The sequence below is a fragment of the Ostrinia nubilalis genome, chromosome 1 (assembly GCF_963855985.1).
Source record: "Ostrinia nubilalis chromosome 1, ilOstNubi1.1, whole genome shotgun sequence".
NCBI classification, from domain to species: Eukaryota; Metazoa; Arthropoda; class Insecta; order Lepidoptera; family Crambidae; genus Ostrinia; species Ostrinia nubilalis.
Window position 1 is genome coordinate 14,988,088 of NC_087088.1, and position 13,569 is coordinate 15,001,656.

General features: G+C 35.5%; 1 protein-coding gene across 2 annotated transcripts in view; it reads right to left on the bottom strand.

Annotated features, from left to right (window-relative positions):
* LOC135073795 (uncharacterized) overlaps positions 1 to 13,569 on the bottom strand; it is a 222,019-nt gene that overhangs the window by 182,666 nt on the left and 25,784 nt on the right. For both annotated transcript variants that reach the window (XR_010257711.1, XM_063967977.1), the window contains exon 2: positions 10,635 to 10,824. Coding sequence is in view for 1 of the 2 variants with exons in the window: in XM_063967977.1 (XP_063824047.1) it covers positions 10,635 to 10,711 (77 nt within the window). In the remaining variant the exon portion in view is untranslated. The remainder of the gene's footprint in view (positions 1 to 10,634; positions 10,825 to 13,569) is intronic.

Sequence of the window (13,569 nt, forward strand, 5' to 3'; positions counted from 1 at the left end):
CATGTCGCAAGCAACCGTCAAAGAGAGCGCACGCGCGAGTACAAAATTATAAGTCACGATCTGACTTCCACTCCTGCGCACTTCATTTACTTACTACAACGGAGAATGAACCTTATCCCAAAGGAATATAATTGCTTTTCAATTGTTTTATTAAATTAGATTCCTCTAAGCGTATTACAATGGAATATAATATTTATTACCTGCAAGTACAGTTGGTATTTAGGTGGATGGTAGATTGGAATCTAAGTGAACTATTCGGATGTACAGTCGACCACGTATTTTATAAAATTTTGGCAAAATAGCACCTGTTACAACTCCATAAGATGCCTCATTGCTTAGCTAATTTGCTGTTGACTGTACCAAGAATGTATTGCATGCGTTTGAAAAGTTCAGCTGATATTTAGGCTACTTTGTTGCTAATGCCTATTAATTTAGGTATTTAAATAACAGTGAGCAGCTGTTTATTTCCAGCATCGCACCACACGCCTAAAGACTGCTTTCATCCTCGTCATCTTGATGGCTGGCTATTTACAGGATTTTTCAGACACAAATTCAGATATTTTACATCATCAATAGCCCTTTACAGTCTACTGCTGGACTGTGCCTGGACTAAGCACCTCTTCCACTTTAGTGGAGGGTTTTGCCATAATCCCCACGCTTAGCAGGCAGGTTGGAGATCGCAGTTTAAAAGATTAATGTTTATCAGAGAGCGCTGTTGTTGTACTTTACAAATATCTATTTAAAACACACATTTTATTGTTTTCTCCATTCAATTTTCTTGACTAAACACGCATTCCTTTAATATTATTCGCTAACGTTGCGTCACGTCTATTACCGTGCATAATAACATCCCACATTTCGTTTTGCAATGCAACTTCAGTCATTATGTAAAACGATTACCTAAATCAATTATTGATTGAGCGACATTGCTTTGTGCGAGCTAAAAGGCTTATTGCAATTAAACTTGAAGGTGACATCTACTAAAAAACTTTTCACTTTCTTAGGAGATATTTTAAATCTGGAAGGAGACCTACATGGAAAAGTTATATTAAAGTTGTGTAGAGAGGTTAATTCTGTACATGAAATATATTTTCAAAATAACTATCAGGGGGTGATTAGTGATCGATACTGATGCCAAAAATGCAATCAGTAAAATTTTTGTCTGTTTGTCTGTCTGTCAGACAACAACTACTCGACGGATTTTAACGAAACTTGGTACAATTATTCTTCATACTCCTGGGCAGGTTATAGTATACTTAGGAATTCCCACGGGAAAGGGAATTAGCGGGAAAATTCTTTTATATGAAAAATCTAAACCGCTTAAGTTAGACGCTTGAAATTTGGCATGCAGGTATCTTAGTACACTTAAAGCTTATTTACAACAGGATATTGCAAAATTCCTATGGGAACGGGAGTTAGCGGGAAAAAACATTTGTATGAAAAAATCTAAACCGCGTAAGATAGATGAAGGGGGTAAAACGGGATCCACGTGTACGAAGTCGCGGGCGGCCGCTAGTACATAAATAAATCAATAAGTAATATTTTTTAATGTACAGACAAAAGCGCATAGAAGTAGGTACACATGGCACTGTGACTTCTTATGATGTTCTTTACGTAAGTTATGAGTAATTGTAAACTTTCGTACAAGTTTTCAGAATATTTCTTTTCATTTTTAATTAAGTACTACAGAATTTGTCCGTTTGCTTTAATTTTCTAGCAATAAATTTAGATCCTCACTAACCTGAAAAAGTGCATCGATTTAAAATAACGATTCCCATTTTAAAAGTTCCCTAAACGAGTTATGGTCAAAATAACTGCTAAAAAAATAACCCAAATCACAAATCATGGAAATAACAAGAATATTTTTATTCATATATTTTAAAATATAAACTTTTTTCTACCGAAGTGAAGTTATACCCCGAGTTTCCTTTGTGGCGATCACTCTGAAAAAGTTAAGTATAAAAATATAGTTAGTCGAGACGCGTTAACATGCCGTTAAAACTCTTTTTATGGCCCATTAAAGTGATAAACTTCAAAAGTAATGCGCAAAATAAACATTTTGATGCACTTTTGTAATCTCGTTCCTACAAAAGTGTAGCTGCGACGAAACATAAACCTTATAGGACTTCTTTTAGATCTCAAAATTGAGAAGAGCCCTAAGAAAAGGATGTTACTGTATGGTTTAAACCTATGACCTGCTGCTTTTTAAGTGATTCTTGAATTTGTTACATATTAAATATCCTTAAATCTTAAATTAAAAATTAAAACCGTCAAATAATAACATCCTGGGTTGCACCATATTACATTAATTACTAAAACAAACGTCAGAAGTCAGTCAAACTCCACACAAAAGCACCGGTTATAGTTATAGTTGCGGTTAATGTTAAGCTGGTGAAATTTAGGTCTAGTGTTTGCGATTTTAGGATATCGCAAAATAATAATAATAAATCCTTGGACATTGTACACTACGCTTCTAGTCCCAAACTAAATAAAGTTTGTACTATGGATGTACTAGACAACAAAAGTGAGTCTATTTTAGCGCTGACTCGCTTTAAATTGTATTCTTAAGTTATGAATCTTCATTAAATGTATAGAGTGGGCGTGTTTTCTGGTGCTTTTACAATATTATAATCATCTTTCTTGAAATTGATTAAGTAACTCGTAGTACCTATATGCAAAAAATATTTGAAGAACCCAACATTTTAAGAAACATAGATTTAAAAAAAATATAAACTATCGTGATGTTTGTTTATACACCTCCTTGTCTATAGGCGCCATCCCGTTTTACACCTTTAGGAGTGGAGTTTCGAGTAAAATCCTTTCTTAGCGGATGCCTACGTCATAACATCTACCTGCATGCCAAATTTCAGCCCGATCCGTCCAGTGGTTTGGGCTGTGCGTTGATAGATCACTATGTGAGTCAGTCAGTCACCTTTGAGTTTTTGTATACCTATTTAGATAGATAATACGTTGGTGACTTCCCTTGGGAAGTCTTCATTCTAATGACACCATAATTATTCATCACAGCTATCATTTTGATACACACTAGTAGAAAAAGGTGTAAAGTCATCACCCTCTAAAGGGCTTCCAAACCCAGTGAGTCAAAGTTTAGGCCAATGACCACTAAAAATGCCGCTTATATCAAAATGCAGAGTGTCCTTTTATAAGGTTTTGCCAAATTCTGAAGATAAACTGTCGTAAAAACGCAATGTTACAGCCTAATCTTGGCCAGGTAGGATCTGACCCTATGGGGTCAAAGAACTTGAGCTGGAAATTTCTTATTTTTTATGTAACTAAACGTTTGTGTCACGGTTTAGGTAATTTATTCACAAAAAGGGACAAAAGTTAAGAGACAGAAGAATTCAGGTTTCATAACTGGGTAGTTGACTCCAACAACCAGTTGATGTAACGCGATTATCTTTATGGATTTTGCAGGGAAATATTTGACGTCACCTGCTTGTCAACTCAATCGTCCGACTATTAATAGAATAATAGATTTCAAGACACTTAATAATCGAATCAAAGTAATTTAAAACTAATATTTTCATGGCCGAAATTAAATACTTTTAGATATAAATATAGATTTTGATGCGCATTTAGTTCGATAAATAGCTATGTGCCATCAAACTCAATTATAATGTTTAGGTATCACCCAATGGCATAGGCAGTGTAACTAAATTGACTAAATTATTTTATTTATTTTCACGAATATTTTCCGCTGAGGCAATATTATTGTTTATGTTACGAAAAATAAATTCCTTTTCCCTAAAAATGCGTCTAACTCGAATTCGCATTGCAGACATTTCGCGAATTTTACTGGCGGTATTCGACACATAACTCAAGTGGCGTTCGGAATTTCAATTGGACGAATGCATTGAAAAACTTGCTTAGAAATCGGCTCATGCACATTTCCAGATCACAATAATCTTGATTGCATATCTGATCAGGAAATAAAAACATTTTTTTTAATACCTACATATGCGTGAACACTGTCATACGTGGGTACTAACTTTGCGACACTACCGTGTGCTTTTTCGCGATTTTATGTAGTTTCCTTTATTTTATTTACTGGCGAGTTTACAAACTACATGCATTCATTTCTAAAAACCTTTTGTAGTTTGCGTTAAATGATGTTCGCTCTACATTATGGCAGTGATTCACGGCATCTTTTAAAATTATTTGACAGTATGGTTTTAGTGGGTCTATATTAGATAATAATGTACCTACTCAACTCACTTACACATTGGTTAAAACATTCCATTGATTTACTCCTCCGTAAATAAATACTATTCGTATTTCTCAGTAAACAATTGTACGCCCACAATTTTACTCCCGTTCTTTTATCTCTCAGTTTAAACGAACATCCATTTTCACTTTTATGAGGCGTGAGACCATTTAAATAACTTAAAAAGCAAACAGAGGTGACTATTAAAACATAAATTCTCACTTAGCAACGTTATCTGGAAGAGCGTGTTCAATTAACTATAGATAGTTAAACGCCAATTAAAAATTTGTTTGTTGATAAAACGAATGATTTAACTGGAATTGTAGGATCTAGGATTCAGGAGGCTATTTTCATTTTCTGGTGGAATTAGAGGGTAATAAAGAAATAGAGAGAAAGAAATACAGTCAATTTTACTCATAAATAGTTATTCTTCATATTAAAATTAATAAGTTACTAAGCGAAGTTAAATTAACCACCAGTACCACCAGACTGTAAATCGGTCTCCAAAATTACCCAATTTGTCTGAAGATTGTCGACACTCTTTTAGAATTAAATATATTTTGTAGAGTTTTTCCTCATACATTTATTATATCCTTTTCTTTGTTTCCTTCTATATGCTCATTGCAAAAAACAATTTTCATACAAAGACAGCTCTAATCTATTTAAAAATAAAGAACTACATTCGTTAACACTAAAGATGCTTAAGTAATCCACAATGTAAAGTGTTGGTCTTTAAGTCTTTTTGTCGAGGTTTGTGCATTTAAATCTTTTGAATTTGAAATAAATCTCTCGTAGGCGTATCGCTGATCCTTATCAACAGCGAAATAGATCTTTATGATAAAATACTCGTCCAAGATAAAAAAATACATAAAAGCTTTTACTTCGAAATCGAAGAAAACGTCGATGGAACATTGTTGCAAAGGCTGTTTTGGTTGGCATCGTGAATCGAGTGATTACGAAATGATTTAAATGTACTGAATAAATTGACACAAATGAAATAATCTTTAAATCTCGCTATTTTATTGATCTTGACGTCGTAAAGAATTTGTGAAAGAGATTTAAAAGTTGTTAACCAAAACTTGTTGCTTAAAATGACAATCAGTAGGCCTAAGATGCGCGTCGTGATAGGCGGTTATCACGCCATTTTATCGATTTTGCCCATACAAATTGACGTCGATAAAAGTTATCACGGCGCGCATCTTGGGCCTACAGAATTCATATTTTACTTTATCGATATAAATCGATTCTTTTAACAACGAACCTCACTACAATGGACGATTGAAATCGCAAATGGCCGCGACACTCGCTTGTTAACGTCCCAAATGTAGAGCACTTCCTAGTTTTGTAAAAGGTTTGCTGAAATCGACGCGTGGGCACCGCACATCGCCTACGGCTATTACACAATAGGAAATGGAACGAAATTCGAACTGAAAGTACTGATAGTCATAGATTTACTAAATAAAGTACGGGAATTTTAAAAGATGAGTATCTACAGATGTTGTATTGACACATCGGTAAAATTAGTTTGTGTGTATTGATTAAACATAGTGGACTTACTTACGGAGTAAAAATTACATCAATATTACTGTTATTCCTTCTTTCAGTTTGACATTCTAAGGCTGGGTTGCACCATCTTGCTTTGACTGTAATAAATGTCAAAAATCTGTCAAACTCCATACAAAAAGCACCGGTTATTGTTATTGTTACGGTTAAAATAAGGTGGTGCAACTCAGCCTAAGTCTCTCCACATTACCGTCATTCCTTCATTCCAAGGTTCCATTACTTGCACGTAATGTCATTGATAGTGATCATCATCAAAATAATTCAAACTATATTATACAGGTACCTTCTTCTAATATGTTGATTTTGAAGATAAGCCTACTTTAAGATCATAGGGTATCTACTATTGTATCATGTAAGCCCATATTATCCTTGCTATCGACATTATCATCTTAACAGCCCGCGAACATGGTTTGGTTCGTGCTTACGTGTAAAATGAAGCCATTTCGGAAGGTCAAACTGATCTTTATCAACAAAACTGAGCACCTTATTGCTTGAACTTAAGATCTACATTTGCTTAAATATTTCAGTGTGCTGTAAATGTTAGAGAACTATAGTTTCGTATAAATTGGTTGGTTAGGACTGAAGCGTCAAAGTCAACGATTGGATTTGGTATTGCCTGCCCACGCGCCACTACTATAGTAAAATTTAGTTAGCGCCGAACTGCAACATTTACAAGGCACGCGACATTGTATGCGTGATAAGACATAGTTGTGAAGTAGCTGACGCCTAGCCTGGTGGTTACGACAATTGAGATTAGGGATTCAGATCCTGATGGGGGTAAAATGTTTTTTTAATCCACAACGAGGAAGCTCTTGGTCTACATCCCACCATGATGAACTGGCATGATGGAAAGTGATAATCAGGTCAGGAACTGGCTATCTGACGTCAAACCGCCGGAACACAATAATGATGTTAACATTGTTGTTATGGCGACAAACTAAGTAACATGGTGGTAGCCAGCCAGGCGGATTTATAACAAGCCCTATCATCAAGCAAACTGAATAGAAAAATCTGGCCCCACTGAGAATCGGGCCCAGGACCACAGGGTCCGAAGCAGATGGTCTTACCACTGGACCACATAGGCGGTTAAGTTATAGTGATTAGCACGAGCATGCAAAATAATCAAACAAAATAACGATACAGTGTGCTTACCATGAGTTCACGTTCGGTGTGCTCGCTAGCGAGTACGTCAAAATTATCTATGAAGATTTTATTTCTTGAAAGTAGCCACTAGGGGCGCTGGCCGCTGCACAATATGCCATACGTTTAATGTCATTTTTTTACGCAGTCGCTAGCGAGCACACCTAACGTAAACTCATGGTAAGCACACTGTTCTCTATACCGCGAGTTTGCCATTATAGTTAGTTATGGAATAAATAAATTGGCCCGATTTTTATAGCCAGAAACTAATAAACTTAACTATCAAAAGAAACGTATGGTGCTGTGGATAGTCGGAGCCTTTTTTACCGAGCACCGTGAAATCTAATAACTTTTTGATGAATTCAAAGTATCTGTTTTATTACAAATTCTGAGTCACGATGACATCACTGATGAGTTCCCACAATAAATCCAAAAACGAGACTGATATATTTTAAAATAACATGCAAGTATGGTAGCGTAAGCGACATAGCGTATAGCGTGTGCGAAAACAGCCACTTTTATGCAACGAAAAAAGGATAACTCCACTGAGGCTTACTGACTATCGCCTTACCAATAATGTTTAAAGATAGTTCTATCTCTTTCACTGTAATAAATAAGGCTTAATTGATGGGAGTGCAATTTATGTAGTCTGTAGCACATATTATACCTACCTAAATTGAATAGAGTTCTTATAGCTGATTGCAATCGCTTTTCGCACATTTTCTATGTCAATTGATTCTGCAATCATGAAAAGGAAATGAATTATGTATTGAATACTTAGGTAAACGGATCCTATAGTTCAGTGACACTCTGGCCATATTGCTCTGGAGACAAAATGAAAAAGCTCTTTTTCAAGGAACTGGTCATATTTTTGATTTAATACTAAAAAATCATTTTGATTAATATTAAAATTTCTTAATGATAATTTTAATGCATTTCTATAAACTGGCTGTTCTTTTTGTGGTACGGTTACCAGTGCAATAAAGTGTACCAGGCATGCATCCTAACCGCCGAATTCACGATTCCCTCAATCATCACGAATTTCGATAGCACGAGCAGATTACTAATGACATTGAAAGAATTCGCATTATTTGCATCTGGGAATATACGCGCGACACAAAGTTATGTGCCCAAATGTTATTTAATGTAGGTAATATTTTATTGAGAGGCTTCGTAGTGCATAAAAAAGAAGGCTAAATACCTACAAGGTAAATACTACTTATTTATTTACTTATAAATCACAATGTCAGCTAATTTAAACAAAAGCTGCTAAATCTATTTTTTATACATATAAGCTTTAAGTGGTGGCTATAGTCATGAAAATAAATTAACACGAGAATCAAAGTTGAACGCAAAAATAATTGAACTCCTTGAAAGATTTTATACTAGTGGTAATTAGCAACCAAGTAAGTAGGTACAGTGAACTAGTATATTCATGCAAGTGAAGCTGTAGGCAGAACTTCGTAATAATGTATCCGAGTGTGAGTTTCTTGGAGAAAATCCGAATGAGATAGATTTAAGATTAAGGGTCAAAGTACAACCGATTTTATTTATTGGTTATCGAAACATTGATTTATAACCGGCACACCCACTCGATCAAATCGGTAGTAATCTACCGAACAATGTTACTGGGCAAATTTTAATTTGATACGCTTGATCCTTTGGATTAATTAATGTTTACAAGATTAATTTTGAAGATCTAACATGTGTTTGATTTGAAGATTAGAAAGACAAAAGTAATTTTGAATCTTAATCCCGAAATTATATCTGGAAGACTCTACCTATATGAAAGCATTTTTTACAGACACTCAGTCGCTTACCCAACATCCTTAGGTATAAAATTATCCTCAAATAGTATGAATTTTAATCTAATAATTTAAGCCTATGATTGGCTTCAGTTTGAAGTAGAGTTTAGAGTTCTATGCACGCCAGACATTTCTTAAACAAACCCTAAGTCTTAGATAAAAATGTTTGCTTCGTAATAAAAAAAATAAAAAAAATATACTGGCTGGCACTCTACTTATCCTAGTATTTATATGACTGAATCCTCACGGTTAGACTTCAGTAACCTAAACTTCAAAAAATATAGCTCTATTGCCATAGCAGATTTCAAAATCCCATACATTAATTTTTTTATGATCTCAATCCTGCTGGTAAACACATTCACTGCCACGCCGGTCACAAACAATGAATTTTGTGTTGTTATGTGAGCCGCGTTTAAAGGCTTAACCGCCATACATTTCTGCAGTAAAAGCCAAAGTCCAGCCATCGTACAGTCAGCGTCAAATAGTTAGTGATACCCTAAGTGGCCAAAAAGTCGACAACACCACCTTATTCCAATTTCAACAAAGACGTGTTGCGAACTTTGGGTGTCACGAACAGTTTGACGCTGACTGTACAACTAGCTAAGTTACAAATATTTCGTTTTCGCGGCTCCAAATAACAATAAATAATTGCTTTACCACAAAAACCTAATTAAGTTATTCGATCTATGTGTTTTCTAATTAAGATGAGTCTGATCGGTTGTCTGCTGTAGATCACTTTGCACCGATTAGCGAAATGCTATTGACCTGTGAAATTATAACAGATAAAGTTGTTGAGTTCTTAAGGTTCGACCAAACCAACGCGTGCAGCCCGCGTGCGCGATGCCGATGGCCATCAGACTTAAAACGCATTGATAGCCATCGCCATCGCGCACGCGGGCCACACGCGTTGGTTTGGTCAAACCTTTAGGAACTCTTATTTGTTATTTAGATGTCAGAATCTAAATAAGAAATAAGTTGAGTTTAAGTTCGTTGTTGGATTTTTTGCTTTAGATGGCTTGTAATTGGCTACAATAGGGCCTAAGGCTGTATATTAAAATGTAATGATGAATTGATTTATGATGTAGTACCTAAATACTAATTAACCAATAAATTTTACCGCTAGATAGTAATTATTTTGTAGTGATGACTAACTTTTGTTCATAACGAGTAGTAGGTATTTTAGCTGAGTGTGAATAAACGCGTCTTTGGTTAAAAAAATAATAATTAAGCCTTAATTATTATTATAAACCTTTTTGGCGCCAAAAAATCACTTGCATACAAAATAGTGATCTACGCCATCTATCAAAGGCACCGCAAACTAGCAACCGTTACTCACTACGAAAAGTAAAAGTAAAACAGTGTATCGTTCGTACGCGTCCGAAGTAGTAAGTTCCGAACAGCTCCGTTCACTTTTTAGTGGCGCTGCTGACAGCGCAAGCGCACACGATAGCAAATACAGGGTGACCTATTTAAAATAGCTTGAAATGCTATACGAAAAGTACAAAATAATACTACAAAAACTTAACCAGGTCAGAATCATTCAGCCTCCATGGAATACCATTGATATTCTTTAATTTTTTTACAATTTCCTCAACACAATTATAGCTTGAGCTAAACGCTTTTGTTTAATTAAATCCTCATCAATCTTTTATACCTAGGGAAGGAATTAATTTAAAAAATTGTCAGCAGGACCACCATAATACTGAAATCATCAGCATAATCACTATCATCAAGTCATATAGACTCCATTGCAGGAGAGCAACCCTCTATAATTCACTAGAGGCAATTGGAAGACCTCTGAAAGGCTAGCCAAAAGGTTTGGGAAGGCCTGCCGTTTACATATTTCTCTTATAGTAACCGTTTATGAAATAATGGTATACTAGAAGTGTTTTATAACTTACCTTCGCTCCCGTTTCTTCCTTTTGGCGGTGCTGGTGCCCTTAATGGTCCTGTATAGAGTCATCATCTTGCTGGCCATGAACCCACTTCACTGATCACCACACTACGCAACTTAACCACTAATTACACTAGTCAATATCACTGGCTAATTTTGAACATCATTTATTACACTAGTTGCTGATCACGGTTAATCTGGAACAAAAATACAGGGTTAGTTACAAAGTGTCGGTATTAAAATATAGGGACAGATTCATACAAAATCGTTACAACTGAATAACAAGCCACAGGGTTAAGCATGATAATTATGTCATCGGTATAAATGCTAGTAATATGAGATTCACGTTGAAAATGATATATACAACGTGTCCCAAAATTCAAGGATAAGCTGGCGCCGCAGGATGGACATAGTCATGACTACTTTAGGAAAAATAAGGAAAAAAATATATCTCAATTATTTTTTAAGTTACACAATAAATTACGAAATTCTTCGAAAATTGACACCCCTTATGATATTTTACATTACCACGACTACCATTTTTCAAATATTTCTGTTTTTTTGTTTGTATCGGCAACTTAAGTAGTGCTGCTGTCCACCCCAACTCTCAAAACCCCCAGAATCCTTGCAGTTTTTACACAAAAGTTAATCAAAATATGTTATTTCCTTAAAATTTTGAACGATTTTTACTTTCACTCCACTTTGACTCATCGTTTTGTAAAAAAAAAGTATGAACACTACTGCGGGAAGTTTTTTATAAAGTTGACGCAACTATCCAAGATTCCGAAATGGTATAATACTCTAAGAAACCTAGTCGCAAAAAAGATATGCGTACCATTTTTACAAGCACTTCGCTTGTTAGTTAGTATGGGTTAAATCTTGCAACTGAATTTAAAACCAGTTCTCCTCAACCGATTGAGCTGAAATTTGGTATACTTATGTAAGTACGATGAAAATGCAATATTATGGTACCATTGAGCTGAATGGAGACTGGAGGTGGCCATAGGAACTTCTAAACGAAACGGCGGAATTGCATCTAGTTTGGGTTCGATGGACTTGTCTTTTCGAGCACTTTAGTGCTAGATGATGTCCAGGATCCTGATGATGAAGTCAGTTATAATTTTCAAACGAAGTCAAGCTTGTTTTTAAAAAAAGTTTTTTTTATTACAACTTTATTTTAAACTTTTCAGTTGTTTCTCAATCTCATGGTCCAAGTGCTCGGGAAGACAAATCCAACGAACCCAAACTCGATAAGCTTCCGACGTTTCGTTTAGGAGTTCCAATGGCCAGTTTCTGCCACTTCTTGACTTCATTATCAGGACCCTGGACATCATCTAGCACTAAAGTGCTCTAAAAGACAAGTCCAAAGAACCCAAACTAGATGCAATTCCGCCGTTTCGTTAAGAGTTCCTATGGCCACCTCCAGTCTCCATCCAGCTCAATGGTACCATAATATTGCATTGTCATCGTACTTACACAAGTATACCAAATTTTAGCTCAATTGGTTAAGGAGAACTGGTTTTAAATTCAGTTGCAAGATTTATCCCATACTAACTAACAAGCGAAGTGCTTGTAAAAATGGTACGCATATCTTTTTTGCGACTAGGTTTCTTAGAGTATTATACCATTTTGGAATCTTGGATAGTTGCGTCAACTTTATAAAAAACTTGCCGCAGTAGTGTTCATACTTTTTTTTTACAAAACGATGAGTCAAAGTGGAGTGAAAGTAAAAATCGTTGAAAATTTTAAGGAAATAACATATTTTGATTAACTTTTGTGTAAAAACTGCAAGGATTCTGGGGGTTTTAAGAGTTGGGGTGAACAGCAGCACTACACTTAAGTTGTCGATATAAACAGAAAAACAGGAATATTTGAAAAATTGTGGTCGTGGTAATGTAAAATATCATAAGGGGTGTCAATTTTCGTCGAATTTCATAATTTATTGTGTAAGTAAAAAAATAATTGAGATAGATTTTTTTTCTTATTTTTCCTAAAGTAGTCATGACTATGTCCGTCCTGTGGCGTCGGCTTATCCTTGAATTTTGGGACACGTTGTATCCCATCCCAACTAATATTATAAATGCGAAAGTAACTCTGTCTGTCTGTCTGTCTGTCTGTTACGCTTTCCCGCTTAAACCTCGCAACCGATTTTGATGAAATTTGGCATAGAGATAGTTTGAGTCCCGGGAAAGAACATAGGATAGTTTTTATCCCGGTTTTTGAAACAGGGACGCGCGCGATAAAGTTTTTCTGTGACAGACAAAATTCCACGCGGGCGAAGCCGCGGGCGGAAAGCTAGTATATATATAATTTTATATATATATATATAATCATGATGGCTCAAGTCGTATCCCAACTATCCCAACTATCCCAACTAATATTATAAATGCGAAAGTAACTCTGTCTGTCTGTCTGTCTGTTACGCTTTCCCGCTTAAACCTCGCAACCGATTTTGATGAAATTTGGCATAGAGATAGTTTGAGTCCCGGGAAAGAACATAGGATAGTTTTTATCCCGGTTTTTGAAACAGGGACGCGCGCGATAAAGTTTTTCTGTGACAGACAAAATTCCACGCGGGCGAAGCCGCGGGCGGAAAGCTAGTCCTACTATAAAACTTGCAGGTGAAGGTTTGTATCCCCCCATAAATACTCATTGAAATTAATAAAAATACATATTTTATTAAAATACTATGATCTGAAATTACATCTACCTATATTTTGACAGACCAAAATACACGCGTAAAAACAAATTGATGAACAATTATTCAAATTAACATCAGCCTTCAATCAAAAGGCCGCACCAACTACTAATTACCATAGACTATCCTATCCAGGGACCTTCAAAGGGCCCATTCTGTGTTATTTTTTAAGAAAGTCAAGCTTATCTACAATCGCAGCAACTCAATTCAAATATTATGCTAAATGTAGATCTATTTACATAAT